This window comes from Panthera uncia, chromosome X, assembly GCF_023721935.1.
Source record: "Panthera uncia isolate 11264 chromosome X, Puncia_PCG_1.0, whole genome shotgun sequence".
In the NCBI taxonomy this organism is placed as follows: Eukaryota; Metazoa; Chordata; class Mammalia; order Carnivora; family Felidae; genus Panthera; species Panthera uncia.
Genome location: NC_064817.1, coordinates 51,755,686 through 51,770,721, shown reverse-complemented (window position 1 = coordinate 51,770,721; position 15,036 = coordinate 51,755,686). Strand labels below are relative to the sequence as shown.

Here is a 15,036-nt window from a genome sequence, read left to right as displayed (position 1 = left end):
CAAGTGATGTTCTGTAATCAGTTGTGAGATGTGGCAGAAAAAAAAATTGTTGATAAGACCTTAAACATTGAAGTTGGTGGATAATTTTCCTAAAAATATACTATAGGATGTTCACATTTTTCCTTTCAATACTGTCAGTCTTACCTGTATTTGCCTTCTTAACTGGGAGGGAGGGGCTAAGCAATAGCTGTGAGGAGTGGCATAGAACACTGGAGGCTTCCTTGAGAGTATGCCACATGTGGCCATTATCTTTCACCCGTGGCAACTGAGAATGACTGACCTACAGAAGTTCCACTTCTTGACAGGACACATAGGCTTTACACAATGGCATCTAGCCCAGACTCATCTCCAGCACTTATTCCCCACTAGTTCTTTTTTAATGTTTATTTATTTATTTTTAGAGAGAGAGTGTGTGCCAGTGTGGGGGAGGGGCAGAAAAAGGGGTAGAGAGGCTCTCCCTCCAGGGATGCTCCAGGCTGTCAGTGAAGAGGGAGACACTTGGCTCAATCTCATGACCGGTGAGATCATGACCTGAGCCAAAATTGAGTCAGGACTCAACAGACTAACCCACACAGGCGCCCCTCCCTGCAATTTCTTATTTGCTTTGTCTCAAAGCAGAAGCCATACTCTTCCCTGCCTCTTTGATATTTACCTATGCGGTTCCCTCTGCTTTAGTTGTCTGCTCAGCTACCTTTCCCTCCTATAAAATTTCCTTTCATTGTTCAGGTCGTGAATGTGGACATGCTATCTCCTCTAGGAAGGTGGAATGTTGTATCTTCTTCAGAATTTTTTTCTGAAATCCTTTTTGGATGAATTAATGACACCCCATGCCCATAGAGCACCAATTTGGCTGGCTTCCCCAGCCTGCATTACCCTTTACAATGCTGCTACCAATCCTCTCAGGGATGCCCTGTCTGCTATCTAGGAATCCTGTGCCAATGAGTGTCACCTGAGGATGACAATGGTAGGTACAGGTGAGATAGTATCACATACTGTCACCACAGAGACCATTAAACACATTAAGGATTGTATCATTTCCTGAATATTGGTCTAATGTGAAAAGCCTGAGACTGGAAATCAGAAGATTCAGTTCTTTCAGTTCATACTTAGGACCCTTAATTATTTAGGAGCAGCCTTGCCAACTATTTACCATGTAGAGGCTCTGTTTCCTTATCTGCAAAATGAGTTTGATCTCTGACATGCCTGCCTCTACAGAACGTTGTGAGGTTCAGATGAGATCATATGTTCTGGGAATTGAAATGCTGGCAAGAATTTCTATGGCTCCCTTTTAACCTTGGGATAAAGGCAAAAACTCTTTTGTGACACAAAGACCCCCATTGGCTTTGCTTGTGCCTCCTCTATACCCTCTTCTCCCACAGCCACACCCTTCTTCCAACTTTTCCCTCAGGCTAAACTATTTGCTGTGTCTTCCTGGAGGAAGAATTCCTTTTCCTCTGCCCTCACTCCCATCTTCTTTAAACTTAGGTCATAGCCTAGACTGTTCTAAGAAGGTTTCCCACTAGTCTATGTGAGGCATTATTCTTCTGTACTCCAACAGAACCTTGAACTTTCCTCACCATAGTACCCATTACATTATATTACAATTGTCTGTGTCTTAGTTTGTCTCTCTTACTATACTGAAAGCTCCATGTGGACAGAGACCATGTCTGTCTTTGGGGTACATAATGGTTACACAGTTTGTGAATAAATAAAAGAACAAATGAATGAGGGAATAATTGGATACTGTGCCCCTGTGAAGAGTCTTTTGAGATGGTGGGATTCTTTCCCAAATTTCATCCTGATATTATCCACTCTTAGAACTATATATAAGCATCAAAAGGGCTTATTTCCTTTGGGGACAAGTGTCCCAGGTGGCAGGTGATGTGCTTTTCACAGTATCTGCTGCTCTGTTGGCCTATTTTCTGATCTGAGATTTGAAGTGCCCAATGGGCCTGGGGGTGGTGCTATTTGCATAGAGTCTGGCTTAAATCTGCTTTTTTGGTAGTCTTCCTGGTTGGCAGACAGTCCAAGTTCTCCAAATGGCCTTCTCCTTGTTTGAAGTACCCTGGAAAGTAGTTGAGAGAAGCAGGAAAGTTGTGGCCTGAAAAAAAAAAAAATGGTGACAGGAGAATATGAGAATTTGAATCATCTGCATCTGTCTGTTAACTCAGAAACCTATGTTCTCATATTTCAGTATGTTTAAATGTTTCCCATTGCTTATGCAGTTACTGCTCCAATAATTCTCTCCTTCTCTCATATCACCTCCTGCAGTGGCATGAAGAAAACCTCTTGGAGTGGATGCTAGGTGAAGTATGTGCTGTGGTTGGAATAGAGATCCTTGAACTGTATAAATGAGAAACACAAATGAGAAGTGGAAGCTCTCACCACGGCTCTGAACCAGTGTGCAAAGGGATGGTGAAAGTTTTCAGGTGCCACACCGGTATGCTGCCTGCAGGCATATGAAGGGACCATAAACTGGATGATCTAGGGCCAGTCCTTTCCCCATAAGTCCTAATTCACAGTAACATATATAAAGCTTTTTGCCTGGCTTCCTCATGTGAAGAATGTTTGGGTTAGATGCTAAGATCCCTTGTAGCTCAAAAATTATCAAAGATTAGCCTAATCTTGTCTGAAAGATGGATGTGAAAAGGTTGGGGGTGGATATGATAAGTTAAAGTCCCAGACTGTCCTGGCCGAAGGCATTTAATAGGCTGTAAATTCGCTGAAAACATGCACCATGGCTTACTTAACTCCTAATTATCTCTGCTATTTATAAGATCATCTAAATGGTAAACAAATTATTTCACTTTTGAGCCCTTTCCCCACCAATCAAGGGGTCAATAGCATCCACAACACAGGACTCAATTGTTGCTTTGATCCCCTGCTCTCCCAAGTGTTCAGTAAATTTTTGTTGAGTACAAATAGGATTTTAGTTCCAAAACTGTGTTCTAGGGATAATAAAAAGCCCATTCCTTTCCCCTTTATGTCATGATTAAGAAAAGTGTAACAGTAATTTGCAATAACCATGGTTTCCATATTGGAAGGTGCTTCCCATTTCATCTAGGCTTACTGCACATCTTCACATATAATCATGTCTTAGATGAGAAAACTAGATCCAGAAAAGGGAAGAGCATTACCCAGTACCATATAGTGAATCAGCAGGTCAGAATTCTAGCTATACCGTAGCTATATGACTATGAGCAAGTCACATATTGGGATCTGGCCTCCAGGTTCCTTTTAACCCACTAGATGCCCTTGTCCCTCTGACCTCTGTGCTTTGCTACTCCTTGGAAGGTCAATGACTCCTGAGGCGGTCAATGACAAATACAGCTCAATGTGGGATCCTTCTCAGGGTTTCTTGCATTTTAACAGGGAACAAAGCAAGAGCAATAGCCTCACTGGCTGGGTCACATACATTGTTATTGAGTCCTCAGCCTGGCCCAGTAGAGAGACATTGTGCAACCTCTATTACAGGTGAGGACACTGAGGCAAAGAAAGCTTCTGCATACTTCATCTGTCACCTCACCTGCATTTGTCACACCTCATTGATGGTCTGTATCTTAGGCTTATATATTCAAATTTGGATCTCATTTAAATATCCAAACTGGGAGGAGACAGGAGGCTACCTTGTCTAAACCTTTAAAAATCCCAAAGAAGGTGGGTTCAGATTTTACCTGGGTGGTCAAGGGTGATAAGGCTTTTGAAAAACAGTGAGAATGTGAACATGCCCATTCCTTATGTGAAGCTTGGCAAGAACTGGGCAGTGAAGCTCCTAATAATTTTATGCTCCCATAAGGATGAGGATGAGGGTGAACAGCTGGGTTTTGTGTGACTTTCTCCTGGTTGACAAGCTCAGAGTTTTTGATGGGAGGTTGTAATGGGTTATCAAGGTCCATCTGTATTTTCTAGCCCAGGCTCTTTGATATTTTGGTGGTCCCAGCTCAACCTATGCTAGGGCCAACACAAGGCAAATTTATAGCCCCTGTGCAAAGATTTTTTTTTAAATATGTGAAAATCAACATAGCATAAAAGGTCACTGGGCATGATACCAACTCTTGACTTCAATAAAGAAAGCCAATAAAAAAGAGCTAATTAAAAAACTCTAATGACATTCTCCTAAAATTTTAGATGGTTTTATGTTTTAACAAATTAACAATGGTGATAAGAGAACATTAGCAGCTTTTCTTGAGTCTTTTTGTTAACAATAACTTGAGCCTGCAACCACAACAGGGGCTGTAGCCAAGTTTTAGCTGGAAGACCAGCAAGCCAGTATTTTACACAATGGATGACATTTCTGAAAGCAGAGACAGAGACAAACTCAGAGTCACACATGGATTCCAACAAACAAGTTTCTGCCATTTTTAATTATATTTAGAGCAACAAAAGATTCCAAGATAAAAAAAAAAAAAAAAAAAAAAAAGAACAGAGCACTAGCGCTTGGGGCTGGTCCTGCTGCCCAGTGGAGGCCAAGTGTTGTTTTAAGTAATGAAGCCCCATCAAAAGAACTTTCAAGCAAAATTAATGTTTCTTTTTTTAAAAAAATCTTTATATGATGTGTTCTTTCTTCTTTTCTTTACTTTTCCCCTCAACGTTGAAAATTAATTCTTACATTTGGTTACATTGTGTGCTCCCTCCTGCTGCCAAATTAATCTCAAGGACAGCACAAGAATGTCATGTCTGAGGCACTCCCTAATCAATGTTCCAGTCTAGGGAAAAGCAGAAAGATGTCACTGAGTGGTTAGGGGACTCTTTTTTTTAGCTTGGGTTATCCCAGTGGTGGCTACTCTCAGCACCTGAATAGCTTATGGGATAGGACAATCCCACAGGCACTTCACTGCAGGACAGTTAGCACCAAGGGCTAAGGTTGGGAAAGACTGCAGGCCTAGCCTGACTGTGGTGCAGGGAACAGAGTCCCAAAATGTAAAGCATCAGCCAGGGAGGGCACCACCAGAGAAGCAGCAACATTTTAGGATTTTCTTTCCTTTGGGGTATGTGTATGTTTCAATTTTCAGTGGCCAGTGGAATCTGCAGCCATATGATAGACAGCCTCATTAATTAGTGTGGCTGTTAATGGGGATATGGGGACTGTTTTGGGCTACAAGGGCTACTCAATCCATAGCCTCTCATTTAATTCTATAAAAGGCTAAGAGACAAGTGAGATAAGGAACAGAATCAGCACCCCTGCTATATTGAATTGGGGTTGCTGAGCAATCAATGCACATTACCTACTTTCTGGTCAAATCAAATGGGGATGAATCAAAAATGCATCAAAGGCTGTTTTTCCCTTTAAAAGTCTACATGCTAAATCTAAATACTCAACACTCATTTCTTGGGGAAGAAACAGTCAAAATGGTTTGTTACCTCAGCCTAATAATCTGAAGAGAAAGAGTGACTAAAGTGGATTTTTCTGCCTTCTCCTAGAAATGGTTGAAGGTTGGGAGGCTCTGGACAGCAGACCCCAGTGTCAATTTCTTAACTGAAGAAAAACATCCCTACCCATGGGCAGAGATGAACCTGCATTTACAGAGGTACAACTTCTAGTACACTGACAATTTTTTAACAGATAAAAACACATTTTCATTGTCAAAATCTTTACAGAACACACCCAAAACCAAAATTAGAGCACACAGACACCCAGTAGCAAGAGCACCTCAATCATAGGTGAGTGAATTGTGTGAAATATGGAGCGCTTGCTCCAGGTTCCCAAGTGCAGGAAACTGCCCTTTTCTCTCAAGGATGGTGAAGAACAAAGAATGCCCCTCCTTCCAAAGCTCAAGTCCTATTAGGAGGCCACTGTTTAATCATTTGTGTGGGCCTTTGGCCCCAAGTCTGGGCCTCCCTTGTGGTAAATCCCAGTTGATTCCAATGAGTCTTCACCACCCTTTACACATTCATCTGTCTTGGGCTAGTAAAGTGCAATACATCATGTACCCTATCCTTTTTCCCCTCTGCTCCTTTGTTAGGCCTATAGGTAAGGCCCCAGTAGAGGCAGAGATCTCTTAGTTATGTGATTAACCCAGGTATCTTTTCCATTCTGAGGAGAGCTTCCAAAATGTAACTGTGGCCTCTCTCATAAGTACATGGTATCAATTATGACCTGGAACCAAATATAAAGGTGCAGAGAAAGATAAAGCTATCAGAACACATTATATCTATACATATACAATTCAATCTGAAACATGGATACAAATACTCATTTACAATATATTTCAACCTTCTGCCATAAACCCAGGAGAACTTTTTGTGCTGTCCAAAGTGGGCAGAAATGAGGAATTCTGCCTGCTGTCCCTTTAGTGCAAAATCTAGTCCTTTAAATGCTCCCCTTCTCGGCAAGGGCTTCACATCTTCAGATAACATGGGCACTAGCAAACACAGTGGCCAAGACAGCTCCATTTCCATCCATGCAATAACGGAGCTTTAAGAACTTGCTCAACAACTACTAGAGAAAAAGAAAGCTAGTTTTGCTTATAAAATCACTTAGTGAAGGACTTATCCTTTTTATTTTTTGAAATTATTTTCACTTTTATAAACATGTATATTGTTGGGGGAAACCCACAAAACTCTTATATAGGTCAGTCAACAACAAAAGTCCTTTAGTCTGTCTTTGGATAGTTTTCCAAAGAGGCACTAATGCTTGCTCCCTCCCTGCTCTTAAAATTTTGGTCTCTTAGCAGATACAGTGTAATCTTTGGTTACATAATGTGATGCTTTCATTTCTTTGTATTTTTTAAAAAAACTACTTTCAAAGATTTTCAAAGAGATTATTGGTAAGAAACAGACCTGCCTATAAAAGGCAGCAGGGGTAAAAACTTCCTTTTATAAGAAAATGCGCATGCTAAATGGCTTATTGACTTTAAGTTTGGGATTTGAGCCTGTGCTTTAGCATTCCTGGTTCCCATGACCCTTTACAGGGGTTGAGCACAAAGGTCACTCCTTTGGCCCAGTGCCCACTCACCTGGGCAAATGGCACAAGGTGATTAGTAGTCAGTTTCTTGTTTTCCCAGGGCCATGCAGGGATAGTTACAGGGATGTCTTGAGAGAGTCTCATGAAGTACAACCCTGGCACAGGGCTGGAAAGGGGTAAAAGGGAGTGGCTTGGGCTTTTGAACCCTGCCAAATATCAAGGGAGAAAAGAGGGCAAGGCCATATCTGTGCTGTGGCTAATGAAACAAACAGAAAGCACTTGAAGCTCAAAGTTAGGTCATTTGTGTAGTGTATCATGTGGATGATGAAACTATTTCTCTTAAAGTGCAAATAGAATACTTCTTGATATATATGAATATATGTATTTAGAAGTATAGTATGGACAGAGAGGAACTCTAGCATCAGCACGTTATTTCTTAACCTGGAATCACCTCAGCAACTACCCAAAGGACAGAGTGAAGCCTTTTTTCTTCTTTTTTAGTTCCAGTGAACATATATAAAAATATATGTGTTACGGAATTTCTTTTTCAAAGATATGTTACAGAATCCTTCAAAAACTTCCATTCTCATTAAAAAAATAATGAACTCTCCAAGAATAATGATACTGTCTGTGACACAGAAAAGTTGTGAAACAAAGAACTCAACCCACATTTCAACTCAGAGGCCAGGCTTGGGATCACTACACAATGAACAAAAGCTGAAACTGCCACATGACTCTTTGACCACAGAGTTTGTGACTCTGGCAGCTGTCTGCTGCCTAGCACAGATGGGCCTTCTCTCTGATGTTCTTTTTCTCTTCCTCACTCCATCCTCATTGTGCACTGCAAACCTCTTTGGAGACAGCTACCATTACTTGTCTGGTGAGTTATTCTCATCTTTCAGCTTACCAGGTGAGTGGATCTGGATGGCCCATCCTTCATGGGTGAGCAGAGTGTGCCAACCACATCAAGTCTGTACAGCAGATTACATGCAAAATGAGACTTTTGTCAATTACACTGGCTGGAACATCAATGGCCAAAAGAAAAAAAAAATCCCCCTTTTATCTGTGGGAGAACAAAGCTAAGCTAAAATCTCCTTCACTCACTGAAACCTCAGTGCAAAAACACTAGGCCTAAGGCCTTGTTTAGGCCATTTTCCCTAGTCTTGCCATTCAGAAATTCAGAGTAATTCAGTTGTTGCTGCTTTTAATTACACTGCTGTTTCACTGATTTTTGGCTTTCACAAATGCAAAACATATATATTCATAAAGACAAGAGTCACAATTGGGAAATCCATAAAGATGAAAAATTTTGTAGTCAGAGAAATAAAAAGGAGAGCATCTAGTATTTACAAGTAAAGGTATTATAATGATATAATCAAATCCATGTACCACAAAAGGTGAAAATCATTTCAAAACAGATGTAAAGGAACTATTAATCTATAACCTAGTTTAACTGACAAGAGTGGATTTTTTTTCTTTAAAACAGCTAGAAGTAATCTTGTGAGCCTATACAAGCCAAATGATGTCATAACAAAGAAAAACATAATTTGTCTATCCTACCTCAGAAAGAGAACCTGTCAGCTTTAATTTTGTCAGCAGTCTTGGACTGGTATATCACCCATCTTAGGTTCCCCTTTCCCTTGTTATTTAAAGAAGCTGTTTTGCAAGTTCATTTGGCTATTAATATCAACACAGAAATCAGAGGAGGAAACCCATGTAGATAATAACATGTCACTCAGACACTATCTTCTCAATAAGTAGAGTGAACCAACTGAAATGGGTAGTTTGGTAACATGCCCCTCATTTCTTGAGTTTAACAGATGACTTTAAGAGCTAAGCGAGGAGGCAGTTGCCAAGATGAGAAAGTAGGTGGACATTCCTCCTGAACTCAGGATTGGGGAACAAAGTCAACAAAATAGAGGTGTGCCAAAGGACTATATGAAACCAGTTTCCCAGGAGCACACCCTGAGTTCATGGATGTCAGCCCATTGGAGCCACACCAACCAGAACTTTCCAAAAGAGGTGATGGTTCTATAGTATAAATGTTTCAGTCTTCCTCTGACTGAGAGGCAGCAACAAAGGTGGGGAGTCTGAGTGAGTAGGGCCGATATCAGAGCCCAGAATCAGCAGCAGAGGATGATGATGAGTAAACTGACCAGATGGTGCTCATCTGGCTTTAGATTTTGCCTCTGAAGACTTTAATTTAGTAGTCAGTCTCCTCTTAGTTTCTTCTCTCTTCTTCCCATGACTTCTGTAGGTGGATATGCTGGGTGGCAAGGAGAACATTTACAGGGTTTGTGGTTCTAGTGCCTTCATTCTTCTCATTCTGGTAATTGAGTTTTCTCTTTAACCCTGACCTTCATAGCCCCTTTGGCTGCTCTGGAGGAAGAAGTAGGTATTTTTCCACTTGGTGGGAAGGTATCATCTCTAAGGGACAAGGGCAAGATGCCCAGCTTGTCCAATCCCATTGATGCCTTCTTTTCAGTTTGTCTAAGGGCTCCAGAGATCAGATAGTTGATGAAAGACATTTGGTAAGAAGTCTTTGAGTCTACAGGTGTCTAGAGACAGATGTCAAGACTCTTGGCTTGCTAGTCTTCTTGGTGGTAGGAGCTCTTAGCAGAGAGTCTGTGAACATGCCCAAATAATGGACAAACATCACCACCATGGCTGTAACACAGTCTAGTGAAGTCCAGGCCCACAAAACACTGAAGGGAGGGTAAGAGGGAGCTTTCAGCTGCATGGCATCAGGCAGAAAACATTCAGATCTTTTAAAGGTAAGGGCAAAGAGTGATCAAATCTTCAGTGCCCTAAGCAGGAAAACCACCAAGCCATCAATTCCTTTTCCTCTGACTCCAGCCCCAACCTCTTCCCTGATGCATAAATGGGAAAGCAGGCCTCAATCTGGATAGGGTCTTCCAAAGGGTCAGATCTCTCCCTTCTTTTTTACTGGTTTGAGTCTTTAGTGGAAGTGACAAAGTTTTGGCTAAAGAGAACATTCAGTTTAAAGCTCTTAGGCTTACTGAAAGTCAATTCGAGGGTGGAGGCAGACAGTGAGAGAGAAAAAGTATTGGTTGTAGAGGAGGTATTCACATGCAGACACGTTTTCAAACAAGAAGCACATTTTCAGTACCATGAATTGCACTGCAGTTAATGCAGTCTAGCCATCAGGGGCCAAGGTTGTGGGCAGGTACTGGTGATCCATCTGTCTTCTTCCTCCCATCATCTCTTAAATCTGTCTCCTCCCCTCGCCCCACTTCTAACTAATCTTTGTGGTCATTCTGCCCTCTAATGGCAATAGCCATTGTCAGAAAAGAAAGTTTCCCAGGGAGGCTGAGTTTGGAAAAAAAAAAAATCAGTGACTCCCCATGCGCTTGCAATTTTCACCTTACTGTAGTCACTGTTGGTCTCTTTGAGGAATTGTGCTTGTTTTTATATTTTTTAAGAGGGGAAAAAAACCCTACAAGGATTTTTGGTTTTAGGGGCATTGTATGTTTTTGTTTTTGTTTTCCCAGATACTCTTAGCTCTCTAAACTTCCCGTGGCATTAAGTGAGTAAACGTTTGCATGGCTGGCACACAGTGCAGTGCTATAAACTGGGCCACAGGAGGATCATCACAGATTTAAAGAAATACAACACCATTAAAAACACAGATAAGAGCCATGGCAGGGAGCAGAGTCTGAAAGAGCCATGGGAGGGTCAGATAGGAAGGGAAAAAAAGAAAGGAGGAAGAGAGGAAAAAAAAGTTTAGCAAATAGAACTCAGGAACATTTTCATGACAGATTGTACATCAAAAGAGGAAATTCCCCAAGGCACTGCAAAGAAGTAGTGCAGAGTTGTAACAGGCAAAAGATATGTGAAAAGGGGAGTGGGGTAGGGTGAGAAAATGGGGGCCTCCAAAGCTTCACTGTGTGTGGAAATAGATGGGCTTGACTTTCCCAGAAAGAATCTTGGGCACTTGCACAGAGATGATTTCTGCCATCATTTCTGGAAAGTCCACGCTTACCATGTGGGACTTGATTAGCAGGTCAAAAGTGAACTGATGCAGCTCTCGTGCAATCTGTAGGGGGAACAATAAGAGGGAGAAAACAGGCTTGACAAGGAGTTGGTTTGTATCAGGCTCTTCACCCCATCCTCCTTCACTGTCCTTGGCCCTCCGTGTGTGTGTGTGTGTGTGTGTGTGTGTGTGTTCACACACATGTACACTAAATGGTCTCCATGGAGTTACTGAGGGCTTGCAAGAGATCTCCTACACCATTGCAAGCTCTCCAACTCAGGACTGCATGTTCCTTTTCCTCAGCACATGCACTCGAATGCACATACACAATCTCTCTCTCTCTCTCTCTCTCTCTCTCTCTCACACACACACACACACACATGCACAAACACACACACATGCACAAACACACAAACATGATTCAAGGAAGAGGGGAAAAACATTCAGGCCTGTTTTGTCTGCCTAGAGAACTTATCTTCTCTAAGCCCTTTCCCTGAGTCCCAACTGCTCTGTTCTCAACTCCTCCACCTCTTTAACAATTTCCAGGGGCACTGTGACCTGTGTTCCTTTCCTCTCCATTGCATTTTCTTCCTGGACTAAACTCAAAGCCAGAGGAGAATGGAAGCACCTCCTAACAGGTGGTGCCAGATCCTAAAAGAGCATATTATCACTTGGCTCTATCAAGTTATTTCTCCCTGACAAAGCACCCTCTATTGTTTGCTTACAGGTTGCACAGAGTCCAGGAGCTTGGTGAGTTGGTAGAAGCGCCTTGAGCAGGATGTGGGATTTTTTCTCTTGCAAGCAATGATACGATCAAGTTCCTTGATGTAATTCATTCGAAGTTCATCAAAGAATTTTTGATTTTTCAGCCCATCCACTGGAACTGATGTGGGATGAAAACAGAATGGGGAGGGAAGGCATGCCCACAAAGGAGCATTAGACAAAGCACCAAGTTTTCTGACAACAAACTTGACCCCCACCGGCACAGGGAGGGAACCATCTACTTGGTTTCCTGTCAGTTGAAGTCTGTATGCCTGGGCCCTTCAGGCTGCCAGCAAGTTCACAGAGAAAAACCTAGCTGGACCCAATCTGAAAGGCATCAAGTAAATACAATTTACTAAGCCTTTCATTTTTCTGGTCTTCTCATCTACACACTTCTTATGACCTGTGGTTTTTATGTTGTCAAAGTCCAGCCCTGACTTAGACAATTAAAATATATAGCTTTTAATATCAAAATTTGCCTCCTTTTCCTCTCACAGGTGCCAAGACAGCATTCTGAAGAGACATTAAAGAAAGATTATTGGCTGCCTAATAAATCCTATCTTAGTTGCTTACATAGATCTCCTACTATTGCTCTGCAATAAATATTAGGTGGTTCTTGCCTGTTTCTATGGTAGAAGCTATGGCAAAGTTCAGAGACCTGCTACAGCCAGCTCCAAAAGCCTTGTTCCAGAGAAAGACTGGAGATAGGTGGGGATCTAATAGACGTTGAGTTCTAGCAAAGATGACTTTCTTTGCTAAGGGAGAGTGGAAGAGGGAGGGTGAATAAAGAAGGAAAATGCCTAGGAGCTGGCTTCTCTCTGATAAATCTTTAGTGGGAAAAGTAGCTCCCTTTTTAGTCCCTATGGCACCAGGAGCATTTTTTGTCTCTCCGGGCACTTACTAATGCTGAATAGCAGCAGTGCCTTCATGCACAAAAATTCCTGGGGGGTGATTTGGAGCCATCCAAATTCTTGAGAGAGGTGCCTCATTCGTACACACTGGCTGTACATCCGGGACTTGTGCATGCGGTACCTGGGGAGAAGACATACAGAGAAAGGAAGGGACTAAGGGAGGGCTTAACAATAAGCTTTGGTTGCCCTCCCCAACCCAGGTTCTCTAAAAAGAGCTCACTGTTTCTCTTCCTGGTGCTTTATTGATAAGGAACAAGCTTGTTCTTTTTTTTCTTCCAAAATCCTGACATCCTGATAACTACTCATCTTCCCTGCCCAGGATATGGGTTAGCACATGGAATTTCCAGGTCCCTGTGCCCCTCCTGTTTCCTGAGACAGAGACAGGAAAGCCTAACCAAATGAACACAATGGGCCAAGCACATGGTCTCCCTGACTACAGTTCTAATATTCCAGCTACAGCCAGAGCCAGAACTTGCCTCCCAGGCATCCCAACTTGGAGAATTTCTAGGAGATAAGCTTTAGGAATCAACTCCTAATGTGAGGACACCAGGATTCCCAAGTGACCATAGTAGTTTATCCTGTCAATTTCCCTGTCTCTTGGTGTAAATGACATTTCCCTTTATAGAAATTTTATCACTTAAAATAAAACAGAAAAGATTCCCCATATCCCTTCACAATGAGTTCCAATGCTTATCAAATCAGCAATGAAGTGCTTCTGAATGTCCAATCTAAATGTCCCCTGAAGGGGAGCCTATTCCCTCATATAATGGTTATTCCTTATCACAGTTTGGGAGTTATAAACACATGTGAGCTGCCTTTATTATAGTGGCTTGTCAACAGTTCATCACATTATCACTTATAAATTATATAGGGAAGTGGCCAAGGCTTGAACAGTTTCTCAGGGCAGGGGGGCAGGCAACCTCTCTGTTTTATGACTGGCCATGGCAAGCCTCTAAGAAGATACAGCATCTTTCTGCTAGTTGGTCTTCCTGATTTTCAACATATCAGAAATCATGTGTGTGTGTGTGTGTGTGTGTGTGTGTGTGAGAAAGAGAGAGAGAGAGAGAGAGAGAGAAACTGATTTTGTATCTTGTAAAGAAAGGAAATGGAAGTCCAACACCCACTTAAGTAGTAAGGAAAAAGACCCTGGATTGGGCTTGAAGGCTGTGGTTTGACATTTTGGTCCCCAAAACACTAGCCTTGTCCACAGGATAAACAGCCCTAGAACTGTTTAGGTAAAAGCCCAACACTCTATCTCAGAGAGATCTGGGCTGGCCTAGAGAAAAAGGGAAGGGGGCAGATGGTGTATTCAATTCAAGATGGATACCAGCTACAAAGAGGAAATGTTTAGATAGTATTTCAAGTAAACTGACCAAAGCAGTGTTGCTCCAAGGCCTTTCACACCATAGAGAATTTTTTAAGGAGATCTGTTGACACTGGGACCTAACCTTGCTCCAGTCTTTACTGTACTTCCAAGCCTCTGTTGACGATAACACTACAGTCTTTTTACCACTAAAATTATGGTCCTAATGTGGAGGATTGATGCAACACTGCTGCAAACCCCAAGGACAGAGAAATGTGGGGAAAATAGAGAAGAAAAGGGGAAAGGCAAGGGAAGGAATTCAGAGGGGAAGGTAGCAAGAAGGATAAAGGACAAAATGAGTAGGGAAAGAGTTAATGGGAAGAAAGGGAGAAGAGTGTGGAAGGCAGAAAAGGGGCAGGAATGGAATATTCAGGAAGAGGGCAGAGGTAGAGGAGAATAAACAACAGTGAAGAAAAGAAGAGATGAAAATTGGAAAACACTGAGCACAGTGCTTGGCAAATAGTCAGTGTTCAATAAATGACATGTAAGAAGGTGCCATTATCATAGTATTCACCATTCTACAGATGAGAAGACTAAGGTTTAGAGAAGTTAAGTAATTTATTCAAGATCACACAGCTAGGGTTCAAGCCCATCACCCTCACAACATGTGTTCTCCACAAATAGGAGAGGAAGAAAGAAGAAAGCAGGGCTTATGACAGGTTTTGGTGTCAGAGAGATCAGAAATGGGTTGGCTCAGAGTTCCTGTCTTTCTTTATGGGCTTCATTCTCCATATTAGTATCTTGAAGAGGCTAGCAATAATTAGTGGCTTTAAACTGGAGGGTGCTGCCTCCCTACTGGGTGCTAGATGTATATGTGGTAAATTTGGGTTGTTATTGACATCTTCTTTGGTATTTGGTAGGCAGGTATGAGGGATGTTAAACATAAACATGTTCAAACATGCAAGAACATCCTACACAACGAAAAATTATTCCTCTGAAAATGTCAACAGTATCCCTGTTGAGAAACATTGGTTTAGATGTTTAAAGAGACTCTAAGAGCTCTAACATAGCGCTTCCCACATGAGGAATGGGGGCTCTGTTGTTTCAGGACCCCTGGGGCTTGATGGGCCTAGGACTCTGCCCCTGTGGTGCCTTCTGAAGA

The 15,036-nt window shown here is 42.0% G+C and overlaps 1 protein-coding gene across 1 annotated transcript in view; it reads right to left on the bottom strand.

Annotated features, from left to right (window-relative positions):
• Positions 1 to 6,025: 6,025 nt before the first annotated feature.
• The window catches only part of AR (androgen receptor), a 187,496-nt gene continuing 178,485 nt past the window's right edge, over positions 6,026 to 15,036 (bottom strand). Inside the window, exons 6-8 of the mRNA XM_049644662.1 lie at positions 12,562 to 12,692; positions 11,624 to 11,781; positions 6,026 to 10,961 (exon numbers count right to left, since the gene is read on the bottom strand). Of these exons, the coding sequence (XP_049500619.1) occupies positions 10,806 to 10,961; positions 11,624 to 11,781; positions 12,562 to 12,692 (445 nt within the window). The 3' untranslated portion in view covers positions 6,026 to 10,805. The remainder of the gene's footprint in view (positions 10,962 to 11,623; positions 11,782 to 12,561; positions 12,693 to 15,036) is intronic.